General features: G+C 45.1%; 1 protein-coding gene across 1 annotated transcript; it reads right to left on the reverse strand.

The window, feature by feature from the left end:
- Window positions 1-1,049: 1,049 nt before the first annotated feature.
- On the reverse strand, window positions 1,050-13,498 carry LOC124615938. Its single transcript, XM_047144128.1, has 3 exons — window positions 13,273-13,498; window positions 4,595-4,793; window positions 1,050-2,655 (listed from the first exon to the last, which is right to left on the reverse strand). The coding sequence occupies exons 1-3, from the start codon at window positions 13,459-13,461 to the stop codon at window positions 2,303-2,305; spliced, it is 741 nt and encodes a 246-aa protein (XP_047000084.1). The 5' UTR covers window positions 13,462-13,498; the 3' UTR covers window positions 1,050-2,302.
- Between the last annotated feature and the right edge of the window lie 2,380 nt (window positions 13,499-15,878).

The raw sequence follows: 15,878 nt of genomic DNA on the forward strand, positions 1-15,878 counted from the left end.
CTGAGCGAGGCATATCATTGACAGTTCATGTCTCTCTGTATCTCCTCCGAGTACGAACAACAACGCTTTTGTTCACTCCGAGACGCCTGGACACTTTCCTTGTTGAGAGCGCTTCCCGGCACAGAGTAACAATGCGGACGCGATCGAACTGCTGTATTGACCGTCTAGGCATGGTTGAACTACAGAGAACACGAGCCGTGTACCTCCTTCCTGGCGGAATTACTCGAACTGATCGGCTGTCGGACGCCCTCCGTCTAATAGGCGCTGCTCACGCATGGTTGTTTACATCTTTGGATGGGTTTACAGACATATCTGAAAAGTCAAAGAGACTGTCTGTGATACAATACCCACAGTCAACGTCTATCTTCTGGTGTTCTGGGAACTGGGGTGATGCAAAACTTATTTTGTTGTGTGTAAAATAACTGTCACTAAATGGATAAAAAAGGTTTCGTTTGGGTTTCAGTGGCCTTCCTCTGAATCAATATATGCTTATGTTGAAATGTTAAAATGTGTGTGCATTCCTAAGGGACCAAAATGCTGAGGTCATCGGTCGCTAAACATACACACTACTTAAACTAACTTTGACTTATGCTAGGAACAACACACACACCCATGCCCGAGAGAGAACCTCCGGCGGGAGGGACCGCGCAATCCGTAACATGGTGCCTCAAATCACGCGGTGTATGCTTATGCACTTATACTATACGTGTACACTACCAGCGTTTCAGACCAGAAATCTGACGCACTTGATTATCTCTAATTGCATGTACTCTGACATAAAAATCAGGTACACTGTGACTTCGTCTCCTACAGCACTTACTGTTATCTTCAGCAATACATTAGCCTGTAGTTAAAGTTGTGTTTCTGTTGTTTTCCATGTTCAAGCCGCAAAGTAAATGTATGTCTGTGTGATGTTGTGCAACCAGCGATTTATGTGGAAAGAGCCTCGTTTCCTGTATATTCCTGCACATTAAAAGCGAGCAGAGTTCTTGGCACTAGTAGTAATTCATTGATATCGAAATAATGTGCATTAAGTATTCTCCATATCGAAAACATTCTTTATTCAATTATTTATAAAAGCGTACAAATTTCTTCCGATTTTCTTCTCGTGGCAACAGTTACAAACAAAACGTATACTGCGATAACAATAAATTAATCGTGCTTTGGCACTAGAAAGGATGTTTCCCCACTCTGAGACTTCGATAAATGGGAAATGTGGAAGGGATAACAAGGAAATGTGCAATATGGTGCGAATAAGTTTTTGAAAATAAATATGAAGGCTGCTCTTAAGGAACACAGGGAATTACTTATGAGAATAAAGTACCAAATTTAGTTTTGGTTTTTCCCAAGGGAAAAAGATGTTACTAATTTTGCAGGTTTTTATTGAGCACTAAATAGAGGTAGTTATAGTTGCGCGATAGACTGGAGATTATAATCGTACGTGGCACGAAGTTCTACCAGCCGACAGAATAGGCATGTTGTGAAACAAGTAAAATCTACAACCTGCAACGACTGAGAGGTGTAGAACGCCGTCTTCGTCTTAGAAATCCCCCTGTTTTCGGAAGAGGGGCAAATGAATACTGTGTGGCTCAGTTAATTATTATGCTGAAATAACATCTTTGGTTTGTTAAATGATGAAAAATGAGACTGATTGGAGCTAGATGTGAGTACATCGATATTCTCCATAAGCTGATCGCATGGCTTCTTCTATTGCCCTCAGCTGAGTACAGTCAGCAAGACGTGGCATTTCGGGGTTCTTGGAAATGGGAATCCAGCAACTTCCTGACATGTTGTTGGTCGGCAACGAGTATACTGATGTGAGAGATAAAGAAGATTTCATGAGGCTCTGAGCTAACGACGTGAATGAGAGAATGAGATACGGCAGTGTCAAAGTAGCGCGCGTATTCAGTCCTGTGATCACCCATTTCTCAGACCCTGTGATTGCCCAGTTTAAAGAACGGTCTTATCTCTCAGGAGCAACTATACATTCCAGTGTGAACAGTGAGTCGAATATGACAGTGTCAAAGCTGTGTTCGTATTTAGTCCTGGGATCATACAATCCTGAGAGTCCGTGATTGGCTAATCCTGAAGCTCTGTGATCATCCAATTCTAAGACTCTGTGATCGCCCAATCCTGAGAAGGGATTGTTCTCAGGAGCAACTGGGCCCCTTGAGATTGTGAATGCGTTACTCTAACCAGTCTCAGTGATGTGCATGGTGGATGGAGGAAGTTTGGAGGGGAGATGACGGGTGCTGGATGATTCGCTGTCAGAGAGAGAGAGGATGAGTTGAGAAGGGGGCGGTCAGCGCCTGGTGGGTTGGTAGGCGCGGTAGGCGAGCGAGCGCGCGTCCCAGCCGTGGGAGGCGGGGGCGGCGACGGGGGCGGCGGCGACCGTGATGGCGGGGGCGACCGGCTGGTCGGAGGACAGCTTCTGGCAGAGCTGCCACACGGCGAGCCCCAGCGACAGCACGAACGAGCCGAAGCCCAGCTGGAGCGCGTTCCACGCCTTGAGGCCGAGCACGCCGAGCAGCAGCGGCGCCACCGTCAGCGCCTTGACCAGCACCAGGATCGCGATCGGCACCAGCAGCTTGCGCAGCTTGCCCTTCTTCAGCTTCTTCTTGATCTTCTTCTTGATCTTGTTGATCTTGCTGCGGCCTGCGGACAGCCCAAAACCCCTAGCTCACTATACAGCAAGGGCTGACAGGCGGGATACAGGTGGTAAAACTGTGTAGAGTGAAAGAGGACTTTGAAAAGTTAAACCGTCTACTTGATGGTGTCTCAGAAAAACTGATGCGTGATTGTAGCTAACTGACACCACATCAGAGACTTGTCAAGTCTGTACGGAAGGGTAACGAAATGTGAATGCTCTACAGTCGCTTGGCCCAGTAACGGAGGAGTGAAGCGGAAGCGAACTTAAGAAGAACGACAGTAATCAGTGAAAGATTAGTAGTAAACTCTGATTCATCGCCACGCTGCCTGGAGCATCCGATAACAGTAATATCTGCGTGAAAACATAAGCCTAAAAAGAGAAAAAGAAGCAATTAAGATCAGAACTGAAAAAATGAAAAGAGCCTACGTGGAAGTGAGGAAATTGTGCCATAAAACACAATTTTCTAATGACGTTAAAATAAGACATTGTAATACAGTTCTGAAATGAGAAGGCCGGCCGGTGTGGCCGAGCGGTTCTAGGCGCTACAGTCTGGAACCGCGCGACTACTACGGTCGCAGGTTCGAATCCTGCCTCGGGCATGGATGTGTGTGATGTCCTTAGGTTAGTTAGGTTTAAGTACTTCTAAGTTCTAGGGGACTGATGACCTCAGCAGTTAAGTCCCATAGTGCTTAGAGACATTTGATTTTTGAAATGAGAAGTCCTCTTTGTGTCGGAAACAGTACTTTTTATTTGGATGCAAAATGGGATTAGAAGTTTTGGAAAAGATAGAAAGAAGACTCTTGCGAAAAATATGAGCTCCAATAGACAACAACGATTTCAATTGCGTTTTGAGACCAAATAAGGAAATACACCCATTGTGCCATAAAATAACAGATCAGATCAGGAAAGACATATTACAGTATGTGAATATATAGAGCGGTGGTTTCCCAAATTTTTCCGTGAGGTAACACTTAATTTTAACGTAATACCTTTTTTTTACTTTGTAGGTCAGTAATTTTTTTAAAAATAAGAAAAACTTGTTCTGTTCAGTTACTTCTTCAACTTTAAAGCACATCTAATAACACAGATATCATAAAACTAAACTCCGTCCGATCAGATCTCGGAAGACCCAACGATACTGACCAACCGCCATGTCATCCTCAGTCTATAGGCGTCACTGGATACGGATATAGAGGGGCGTGAGGTCAGCACACCGCTCTCTCGGCGGTTGTCAGTTTTTCGTGACCGGATCCGCTACTTCTCAGTCAAGTAGCTCCTCAGTTTGCCTCACAAGGGCTAAGTGCACCCCGCTTGCCAACAGCGCTCAGCAGACCGGAGGGTCACCAATCGAAGTGCTAGCCAGGCCCGACACTGATCTCACGGAATCCGGGTTACCACTGCGGTAAGGCCGTTGGCAACACAGGTATCATAACAAAATAATAAAAATTAATTTCGCCAAAATATCGAGAGAATAAAGTTACCATGTTGCTAATAGTTTTTCGTGGAGCATATTTTCACATCCTGCAGAACACGAGCGTACAGTTTGGAAAACTCTGATCTACATGGAACTAAGGAAGACAAATTAGCATAGATCCCACATTCTTCCAAACAGGAGATCGCACAAAGAAAATGGGGGTGGTGGCAAGCCAAAAAAAGACTCAGAACAAATGGAGATTGAGCAGGAGACTGTACTCAAGCAAGACAAATTCATTTTAGAAGACAAGAAATTCGGAAGTTTTCAGGAAGTTAAAATAGACTGAAAAATAGCCGGAGTCCTGTGGTCACACGAGAAGAAAAGAACTCATTCTGAGAAAATAAAAGAGTTTTGAAGAAGGCTAAGAGAAGTGAATAGTTATCTCGATGTGGTCGTTAGTTGCCCTGAAGCTTAATAATAATGATAATAACAAAAGACAGCCCAGGAAGGGGGAGGGACGCCAGACTGACCTTCCTCCTCGGTGTTGGCGTCGTCGCTGTCGTCGTCGGCGTCGTCGTCATCGTCGTCGAGGCTGAGGCTGAGGTCGAGGCGGCCCTCATCGAGGTTCCTCGCCGAGACGACGAGCCGCGTGCCCAGCAGGTCGGTGTGCAGCTCGTGCGACCGCAGCCAGCCGGTCACCCCGCGGCCAGACTCCTCGGCAGCCCCCACCTGCCACACACGTCACCACACTGCACTCTGTAGTCGCGAACAACGGGCTGTTACTAACGACACCAGACAACACCACACATCACGTTATAGTCGCCAACAACTGCGCGCTATCGTGGTGACTCTCGACCAGGAGGCAGCTTTTTCCATTCATGGTGCTAAGAAACCTGACTCACTACACCTCAGCTGCCGAGTGGAGGAGAGGTTTACGCAGATGGATTTTCCTAAATGGGGGTAAACTGTAGGGAACGTTCCTTGAGTAGGATAGATCATTTGGACATATGGTCGGAAATGTGTTCCTAGGGAGGTACGTCCAATTGAAAGTGAAGATAGAAGCTCTTTGGTAGCGTAGGTGTCAACGACTGAAAACGCATATGAGAACACACCAGTCAAGTAGCAACGTTCTGTCCGCACTAGTACCTTAGCTCCACACTCAAGAGAGCAGTGAGCTGGAGCACCCAGCAGGAGACGCACGGTAACCCGCAGGGAGTGTAGGAATGTCTCGCTTTTGTGGCGTCGTGGAAGGATGACTGTTCCAACGAGGCGATTGCCAATAATTCCCGCCCACAGTTGAGGCTGAACCGGTGCCGAAGGTTCGCTGCCAGTAAACCACGGGAGTTCTTCGTAGAACACAAGTGGTTGTCGCGAAGGTTGACAATACCGACCCTCAGAAAGGTAAGACGGCCTTTTGTGGCCGAGCGGTTCTAGGCGCTTCAGTCCGGAACCGCGCGACTCCTACGGTCGCAGATTCGAATCCTGCCTCGGGCATGGATGTGTGTGATGTCTTTGGGTTACTTAGGTTTAAGTAGTTCTAAGTTCTAAGGGACTGATGACCTCAGATGTTAAGTCCCTTAGTGCTCAGAGCCATTTGAAGCTCAGAAAGGTAGCCTCATCTGTGAATAGGATGGATGACAGAAATTTCAGCGCTTTGGTGGCCCGTGCGACGAACCAGTGGAGGCAAGTCCGTAGTAATGAGACCTGCAGACACTTTAAGTGACATGGATAACTGCAGTTGTGAAGAATGTTCCATATCGTCGCCTGGCTTACCCTATGCTGCGGGACCACCTGCCTTGTGATGGTATCAGCGTCACTGTCAAAGACCTTTTGTCTCCAGCTTAAAGCGGGTGTAGCTCCCTTCGAACGCATTTCGAGCCGTATGTCCGTGTGACCTTTTTCGCTCCTTATCGTCTCAGGGATCGTCCCTCATAGTTTGTTCCCATTTAGCAGAATCGCCCTGCACAACTGTGGGTGTCATTTTTCTTTACTGTTCAAAGCTCAAATCTCTTGGCTGAAGTCATCATCAGCAGTTTTTCTATATCACTGAACACTGTCGAAAGATTTGTTTTGCTCTAAATTGCACTAAACTTGCACTTGTCTTGAATGCCAGAATAATTTTATTTAACATCTCATGACAAATTTCAGTTGGATACCGAAGGTGTTACGGAATGTAGTAGGAACTGACGCGGTACTCTGTGTTGATTTTAATAGATATGATGTAAGGGATCTCTCAGAACGCATAATGCGATGATAGATAAAACTCTTTTTTCAAGAAGACAAGTGTGTTATCATTTGTAGCCAACATATTTGGTGATACCGTTACAGCCTTTTGTTTAAAGTAACAAGATTTGTTTTGCAAATAACGACTACAATGATTCAGTTCTATTTATTTATCTTTCGTTCTTCATACTACTTTCGGGCTCATAGCCTAAGTTTCCAAACAATAATTCCTGCTAACAGAATAGCCGTCTGGCTACTAGAGCACTGGACGTGTGTAGCAACCCCGGGTGAACGGCAATCGTTCCCCTTCACTCCGTATCCACACGCTTCGCTCTCACTCGCCTTGACATCGGTGAGCACTCGCCTATTGAGACTCAACAGGCGTATGCGCCCTCCCTTAGAACTACATCAAAACGCAACAGGACGATTCAAGAAAGCTAGAACAGCTTGTGGAAACTACAGTTTCGTGCCCTATGTTGTTGTGGACATGATTGTATTCAATTCACAGGAAGTATGAATGATATCGTCTTCAGCAACAAAATTTTCGTGTTTTATTAAAGGAAACGATGCATTTTGGACCCTTTTGGTCCATTAGCGGGTTCAAATCATTTTAATATACTATTTACTTCTGCTAGTGATGAAGGTGATGCGAAATTTATATTCCTCACTGTTTCTCATCATATTTCCCGTCATTTGTTGGCGAATTTCGAGACGTGACATCTAGTCTTTACAAGATGAACACCATTTATACATTTCACATGACCTTGCTGAGGAGCACAAGTAAATAAAGTATGATTTGTACCTGATGATAGACCCAAAGGTTTCGAAATGTATCGTGTGTAATATAATGCGAAAATTTGTAAGTGGAGGCATTTTCCTAATTTTTCTTGTCAAGATCATTTTCCAAGACATATGTCAGAGGGAGTAACATGTTTCCCGACTCTTTTTGGGACGCACGGCCGCAGAGTTTCAACAGTAGATGTCTTCGTGATGCACAGCGCCTCTCTAGTTACGTCTGTGATCGGTGTTTGTTGTGTATCTCAGTAAAGCTCTCGCGTCAACTAAATGATCATCCGATCGAAACGGGCCATTTCCCTGTCTCAACTATTAATTCAACTATTATTTCAAGCAAGGAATATCTGTTTCACTCCATGTAGACTCTGACCCTATTTTTTATCCCCGTGATGATTCTCATGCATAAAATATTATGGAGGCAGCAGAACCGTTTATAAACACAGACTTTGGGTTCTCTTTCTTGTAAAATCACTGAAGATCACCATGACAGTATTGCACTAATTACGCAACCTGTATAGAAATTTAACACCGGGTACGTAAATTCCTTCGATATCCTCTGACAGTCAAACGGGATAGAACAACCCGTAACAGTATTCTTCACGGACGGTCACCTTAGTAGACACGGTTACACTCTCCAAGAACGGTTTACATAAACTAGCATCTGTCACTCATTTCGCTTCATTTTCTTTACCCTCAGATACCGCCGTAATTCGCTTTGCGTGCTTGTTGTCATTAAGCAAGCCATCGTTCCGACTGAAACCAGAAGTTACATGCTGCAAAAAGGGAAAGAAAACTAGAGTTCAACGTCTTGTCGACAGCGAAGTCGTTAGAGACGGAGCACCAGCTGTTATTACAAAAGGATGGGGAAGGAAATCGACTGCGCTCTTTTACCTGGTATTTCCCTTGAGTGATTTAGGGAAACCACAGAAAACCTAAATCTGGATGTCTGGACGCGGATTTGAGCAATTATGCTCCCGAATGCGAATTCACCGTGTGCTACAGCTTTAAATGAATACCAGTGGATCACTATTTCTTGTGTAACTATTCTTGTTGTATGTGCGGTTAATAGTTAGACAAAAGATTAATAGAAGTTGAAGAAATTTCTCTAGTCCTCATGGCCGTGCGGTTCTAGGCGCTACAGTCTGGAGCCGAGCGACCGCTACGGTCGCAGGTTCGAATCCTGCCTCGGACATGGATGTGTGTGATGTCCTTAGGTTAGTTAGGTTTAATTAGTTCTAAGTTCTAGGCGACTGATGACCTCAGAAGTTAAGTCGCATAGTGCTCAGAGCCATCTCTAGTCCTCAACGTGACATCCAACTCGGGCAACCAGGACCGGTTTACTGCCCAAGCGACACAATCCGCTGCTTGGGGCGCCCAGTGGCGTCCAATTGCAAGCTTTATATTACAGTGCGTATTACAATAAATAGTGAAAACTAGCTCTGGCGAAAGTGTTAGAAAAAGGGGCAGGGGGGGGGGGGGGCGAAATGATAAATTTCTTAAGCTGATAGTTTTGTCGAACCGGCCCCACTGACGACACTTTGTGATTGTCAAAATATTCGAGTTTCACCATGGTTCAGATTCCGCGTAAAACTGTACGTTTCCTTACAACTTAGGAAGGTAATTGGTTCTAGAGTTGGACGAATGAAGGGATGCACTCCTCCAGTAGGGCCACGCTTAGTAACACACTACAGTATTCAAATCGACTTTCACATTTATTAGAGCTTTATTTGCTTTTTAAGTGCTTCGTCGCAATTGTACTTCATCCAGATTTACTCTTCTTTTCAACATATGGCTTTACACTTGTAAAGCACAAGTGCATCTTCATCAAAAAATCAGTGACGTGCTTTGTGTAGATATTTTATAGCAACAGTCTCATCTCGCTTCCGTGTGGTGCGTCTCACGTTATATCAGTTTCTGATAACGATTCACTGTATATTAAACGCTTTGATTTCTACTGGATGAAAAATCTCGCATCATTCACACACATCCGAAATTGGTCAGTGCTCTCGTATTAATAACATTTATCATTATTAAAAATATATTAACCGTTTTGAGAAAAAGCTGGCAAGTGGTTTATCGTCCGTGTATAGCTCTCCCAGCTTCACACGCAGACTAAGTTAGTGAGTGTTCATATATTTACGGCATCATCTGTGTCTGAACGCTCATGGCGTTGCCAGTGGATCAATAGATATGAATTTCTATTACAGTCCACCGTCATGACCACTTGTGTATTATCGATGCATAATCGTGACCAACAGTGACCCGACTCTAACGGGTGACCCAGCTATTCCACGTGCCCCCCAACGCCTTCACGTTTCGGGACGGATGTGGCGACACCGGAAGGGCAGGGGATCCATACTCGGGCAGCGACTGCCACTGTAGCCAAATGCGTGCGCGACCCACTCAACGGTCCCCAGCATGATCCACCACTGGCAACTGCCGCCTACCGGACTGGCCTCCCCACTCTGCGTGCCTCACGCACCACGTATACCGTTCACGTTCATCATTATATTATTGCTTGTTTAATGCCTCATAAAAAGTCCCACTACCACCCACAGCTGACAAAACAGGTTCTTTTTTTAATCTGATATTTTACTCTGTTTGTTGGAGTCGGTTTTCTCTCGTTCTTTCTACTCGACAATGACGGACTTTCACGTGTCCATGAGCCGTCCGGTCAGAGTTCTCCGTCTGTGACGAAGGAAACAATTCAGATCAATGCAGCAAGTCTGAAATTATTTCTTAAACACAAGAGGGGCGCCAAATTAATTTACACTACAGAACATTGTCCTCGTAACTACCAACTCACACACCGCAGCCTGTTTAGTGCCTTCCAGTGTTCCATGGCTCTTCTGCTGGAATAACAAATTCGTGCTCAACAACTCCATTATTCCCAGCTTCCACATTCAGTGTTATTGGTTCAAGGAGCCGTGCATCTGCAGAAATTCTTCTTGAATCTCGGTCACTCATCAGCTGTAAACATACCTTTCCTAAACACAATACCTTTTTTTTCTGGCTAATAACATGTACGTGAATTTCAATAATGGCTATACCAACAAGGGTGCGTTAATTGTGGAGAATTAGGCGTTAGTCATCCAGTTACTAACTTACAGCTTGAAGTAAGAAGTCAGTACAAATAGATAATCTTCAGCGATGGTTCACTGTTGGTGTACTATAAACATTACTATTTAAACTATGTGGAATGACCGTCTAGCAATACGAAGAGGGCAACATTATCAAAATTATGACATTTTAAAATTCAGTAAGCGAAACAACCAGTTTGCACACAACAAAATTTTCGCATGTATTGCAATTTATTTGTCTTTCGGAAACTTGCGTGGTCTCCTACTCACGTACTTGATCACGAGGTATACGAGACGAGTTATTATAACAAACATAAACGGACAGTTATGACACTTGTTTCCCGCGCGGATCACCTGTCGAATAAAAAGAAACGAGCAAGGGCTTGAAGAAGAGACTCTGTACTCGGTATGAAAAACGGAAATTCGATGTTTCCAACAAACAGATATCATTTCCTCTACTTTTCCACGATCATGATGCTGACTTTGAAGCACAATATTTTGGCAGTGTACGGAAATACAGCAACATGATGTGCTCTACCGGAAGTGCGGAACCACGGTATTGGTATTTCTACTCAGATGACAGGCATTTTCAGCCTCCCAGTACCTCCAGGAAAATGCTGTGTTTCTTCCTTCGTTAGGTCTACATCGATTATCTTCTCGGTACTCCCCATATTCTATCTCTAATGACGTCGCTGCTGACTGAACGTTTCAAACCACTACAGGGGAACGATATTTGTACGGACTGATATGGCTCTACACGTCCGAAGTACAGTGAAATTATTTTTCTACATTTTGGCTATTGATATTATACAATACTTATAACTTTCTGGCTGGTACTGAACCTACCCTTTATATAGCGGCACAAAAAATTACAATGCACCTTGGTTTAGCCAGCAGAAAGTACTGGTCAAAGACTTCAAATAACTCCGGAGCCAGAATAGCTTCCCAACCTTAATCCTTGTACACCAGAATGGTACATCGTCTGTAAGGAAGTCAACATCCAAGGGGACGCTAGACTTTAACCTTCTCTACTTCTTCGAGAGTTAAAATTTTACAGTTTTGCTGTAGAGACTTATCACTGGAGCAATAGCTCGACTGCAGTCAAACATTCCTGTCGTAGACATGCAGTCCACAACACTATAGCTGATTCTTAACGGAAGAGGAACGAGGAGTGCTACATGTCATTTTATATGAGTGGGTCGCACAGCTAGAGAGAAAAATGTCATGGCGTACGGTAAACTAAAACTGCGTTGCTTTATCCGTTGTATACGACACATTCGTATACAATGTGAATAGGAATAGTATCTACCGGAAATAATTGGGAATTCTTCACCAGTGTCAATAAAAACCGTTCTGGAATTAGACCGTTCTATTCAGCAAAATGAGATAAGAAGTGTGAAGCACGGGACGACATTTCTATAGACGTGCAGTGGTCTTCTTCTTGCAATCAAATACTTACTTCCCGTCGAACAGAACCACTGCACGTCAGTCAAATCTTCGGCCTTGATTGTTTAACTGTTATTTCATTTTAGCCATCTTCGTAGCCTAATGCTCAAAAGGAACATATTCAGGTTGAGACGGTCTGCTCCAGGTCTACAATTTTTTAATAGTAACGCACTGCAAAGGGAAAAAATGAGGTAAGAAGAGAGCGAAACTTGCCGTCAGTATAAGGGATATATTCGATTGGAAGAGGTTTTTTAGGAATGTCAACTCGAAATGTAAAACAATTCTACGCGTTTCAGCAGGCAAACAACGAATTTTGCATGTGCATCAGAAAATTATTGGGCTAAATGTAACTTTAAAAAATTGGACAGATGCGAATAGGACTCGCGTACAAAAGGTTCCGTACAAATATAATTAAGTACCGGTATACAGACAGTTTATCAATTCCCGGAATCGAGGATCTCGTCGATTTTTTGCCTGTTATCGATGTTGATACTGGCAGCATATCGGTCCCATGGTTCTCAGGGTCTCCTAGACTTTCGAGAATGTTTTAATTTGAACTTTGACGTCGAATATCAAAAGAAATATTTTCTTCGTCTGATATAATTAGAAATTGAGAATACTCTGATTTTTTCGTTTGCTTGTACCTTGAAGCGTTGATTCTCGCCAAACTTCATGATTATACATCAACGGGAAGTATCCTATAGGTTTCAATGATTGGCGGCCGTTGTGGCCAAGTGGTTCTACGCGCTTCAGTCTGGAACCGCACGACCGCTACGGTCGCAGGTTCGAAAAAAAAATGGTTCAAATTGCTCTGAAAACTATGGGACTTAACTTCTGAGGTCATCAGTCCCCTAGAAGTTAGAACTACTTAAACCTAACTAACCTAAGGATATCACACAAACCCATGCCCGAGGCAGGATTCGAGCCTGCGACCGTAGCGGTCACGCGCTTCCAGACTGTAGCGCCTAGAGCCGCTCGTCCATCCCGGGCGGTGCAGGTTCGAATCCTGCCTCGGGATGGATGTGTGTGATGTCCTTAGGTTAGTTAGGTTTAAGTAGTTCTAAGTTCTAGGGGACTGATGACCTCAGTTGTTAACTCCCATAGTGCTCAGAGCCATTTGACCTTTTTTTTTTTTTTTAGTGATTCAATTTTGGAGTATCAAAATATGGAACATAAGTGGTTTACTTCGAGAATCAATAAATCAATTCTCACCAAGCCATCACTTTGAATTTTTGGATTTGAAGCAGCAGCATGATATTGACTTTGGACTTTTGAACGCATTGGCTTAGAAGCTTCCATTTTTTACACCGCTAGGGGACTGTAGGCATTAGCATGCGACATAGATGTCAATTTGATACGCCCACCAGTTAATGATAAAATCGGATTTTAACAATCAGGCACAGATGGACGACAGAGTGATCCTAGAAGGGTTCTGTTTTTACCGATTGAAGTCCGTAACCATAAAAGGAATAACTATGAAAATAGACTGTAAAAATCCTTTCTGATCATAAAGTATATTTGTTTACAGGTTCAGACTGGCTTCCTCAGCCACAAAATGCAGATTCAGGTGTCGAAGGAGTCTACAAAGTGATCGCACTGCAACTGTGTGACGTCAATTTTTGCAATTGTTTGAGGTTTAAGTGAAGGTAGAGAGAGAGACGCACCTGGCGGAAGCCGAGCACCTCTGAGAACGCGTGCGCTGCGGCGCGGGCGCACGCCTCCTCGTCGCCGGCCCTGCAGGCGGCGAGCTCCGGGTTCGAGTCCTTGGAGGGGACGGCTGCTGCCGCCGCCGCCGCGGCGGCGACTGCGCAGAGCAGCACGAGTGCGGCCGGCGTCGCGACGCGAGTGAGCATGTTGCGGCCGCAGGTGTTGACCGCGACTGGACATAAATCACGCCGCCGGCGGGGGCTTATATAGGCGGAGGCGCTCCAGTGCCCCGCTGGTACACATTCCGGCGGCCGCGTCCGGCGCCGCGACACGCGCGCTGCATCGCCGATGGCGCCGACGCCTGCGCCGCCAGCCGCCAGCCGCCACTTTCCTGCGCGCTGGCGCGGCGCCCGCCCAAGGCGCCGGTTTCACTGCCGCGGCCTTCACTCCGGCTCCGCGACGCCCACTCAGCGGCGCACTCTTACAGGGCTCTAGCTCGCATTTAGCGGCGACTGCGGCTACAGACAGACATGTCACTCTCCACCTGTTCAATGCTATCACTTTCAATAGACGAGCTAAATCCAGTTGTAAAAAGCCAAAAAAAATCGTATAACTTCCGGCCCAGGTGGAATAAATATCGGACTCATGAAGTGTGTGCAACGTAAAGCTTATATACACTACTGGCCATTACAATTGCTACACCAAGAAGAAATGGACGTGATAAACGGGTATTCATTGGACAAATATATTATCCTAGAACTGACATGTGATTACTTTTTCACGCAATTTGGGTGCATAGATCCTGAGAAATCAGTAACCAGAACAACCACCTCTGGCCATAATAACGGCCTTGATACGCCAGGGCATTGTCAAACAGAGCTTGGATGGCGTGTACTGGTGCAGCTGCCCATGCAGCTTCAACACGATACCACAGTTCATCAAGAGTAGTGACTGGCGTATTGTGACGAGCCACTTTCTGAGCCACCATTGACCAGACGTTTTCAGTTGGAGACAGATCTGGAGAATGTGGTGTCCAGGACAGCAGTCGAACATTTTCTGTATCCAGAAAGGCCCGTACAGGACCTGCAACATGCGGCCGTGCATTATCCTGCTGAAATGTAGGTTTTCGCAGGGATCTAATGAAGGGAAGAGCCACGGGTCGTAACACATCTGAAATGTAACGTCCACTGTTCAAAGTGTCGTCAATGCGAACAAGAGGTGACCGAGACGTGTAACCAACGGCACCCCATGCCATCACGCTGGGTGATACGCCAGTATGGCGATGGCAATTACACACTTCCAATGTGCATTCACCGCGATGTCGCCAAACACGGATGCGACCATCATGATGGTCTAAACAAAACCTGGATTCATCCGAAAAAATGACGTTTTGCCATTCGTGCACCCAGGTTCGTCATTGAGTACACCATCGCAGGCGCTCCTGTCTTTGATGCAGCGTCAAGGGTAACCGCAGCCATGGTCTCCCAGCTGATAGTCCATGCTGCTGCAAACGTCGTCGAACTGTTCGTACAGATGGTTGTTGTCTTGCCAACGTCCCCATCTGTTGACCTAGGGATCGAGACGTGGCTGCACGATCCGTTACAGCCATGCGGATAAGATGCCTGTCAGTAATACGAGACCGTTGGGATCCAGTGCGGCGTTCCGCATTACCCTCCTGAACCCACCGATTGAATATTCTGGTAACAATCATTGGATCTCGACCAACGCGAGCAGCATTGTTGCGATACGATAAACCGCAATCGCGATAGGCTACAATGCGACCTTTATGAAAGTCGGAAACGTGATGGTACGCATTTCGCATCCTAATACGAGGAATCACAACAACGTTTCGCCAGGCAACGCCGGTCACCTGCTGTTTGTGTATGAGAAATCGGTTCGAAACTTTCCTCGTTTCAGCACGTTGTAGCTGTCGCCACCGGCGCCAACCTTGTGTGAATAGTCTGAAAAGCTAATCATTTGCATATCACAGCATCTTCTTCCTGTCGGTTAAATTTCGCGTCTGTAGCACGTCATCTTCGTGGTGTAGCAATTTTAATGGGCAGTAGAGTAGTTATTCTCTGATGCTGGCGAAGTTGCAATATCCCTGTTGCCTGGACGACCAAAGAAGTATTTTCTATTTTGAAAAAGATGGACTAGGAAGTACATGTGACAATTACAGACGTTCAAGTATTTTCGATGTAGTTCATAGCATTTACTCAAAATATTAAATAAACGCTTCAAAACAAGAGAAGATGTATGCCTGAGAGAAGAACAGAGTGGATTTAGGAAGGACACTCCCAAACGTTTATTTTTTTCTATATTAAAAGAGCTTTAGAGAAAAAAATGCGACGCAAGTCTAGGAACACATGTTGCTATTACGGACTTCGAGAAAGCTTTCGATTCGATCGCTAGATAGTAATGGAAGCAAGAGCATGTTCCATGCATCTTACACACACAACCAAAAACTTATATGAACATTCCAAAATAATAAAAAAACGCTGCTCATAAAGAGAAGACATAATAAATCAAGGCATCAGGCTGTCATGTAGCTTCTCACCAAACATCTGTATTGAGAATCATCATCACCATCATCATTTTTGTTGAACATTTGTCCCACTTCAAC

This window comes from Schistocerca americana, chromosome 5, assembly GCF_021461395.2.
Source record: "Schistocerca americana isolate TAMUIC-IGC-003095 chromosome 5, iqSchAmer2.1, whole genome shotgun sequence".
NCBI classification, from domain to species: Eukaryota; Metazoa; Arthropoda; class Insecta; order Orthoptera; family Acrididae; genus Schistocerca; species Schistocerca americana.

Coding starts and splice junctions, on each gene's coding strand:
- LOC124615938 (XM_047144128.1), bottom strand. CDS start 13,461: ATGCTCACTCGCGTCGCGACGCCGGCCGCACTCGTGCTGCTCTGCGCA. Junction 4,794..13,272: donor AGGTGCTCGGCTTCCGCCAG/GTGCGTCTCTCT, acceptor CGTGTGTGGCAG/GTGGGGGCTGCCGAGGAGTC. Junction 2,656..4,594: donor CGCCAACACCGAGGAGGAAG/GTCAGTCTGGCG, acceptor GGCTGTCCGCAG/GCCGCAGCAAGATCAACAAG.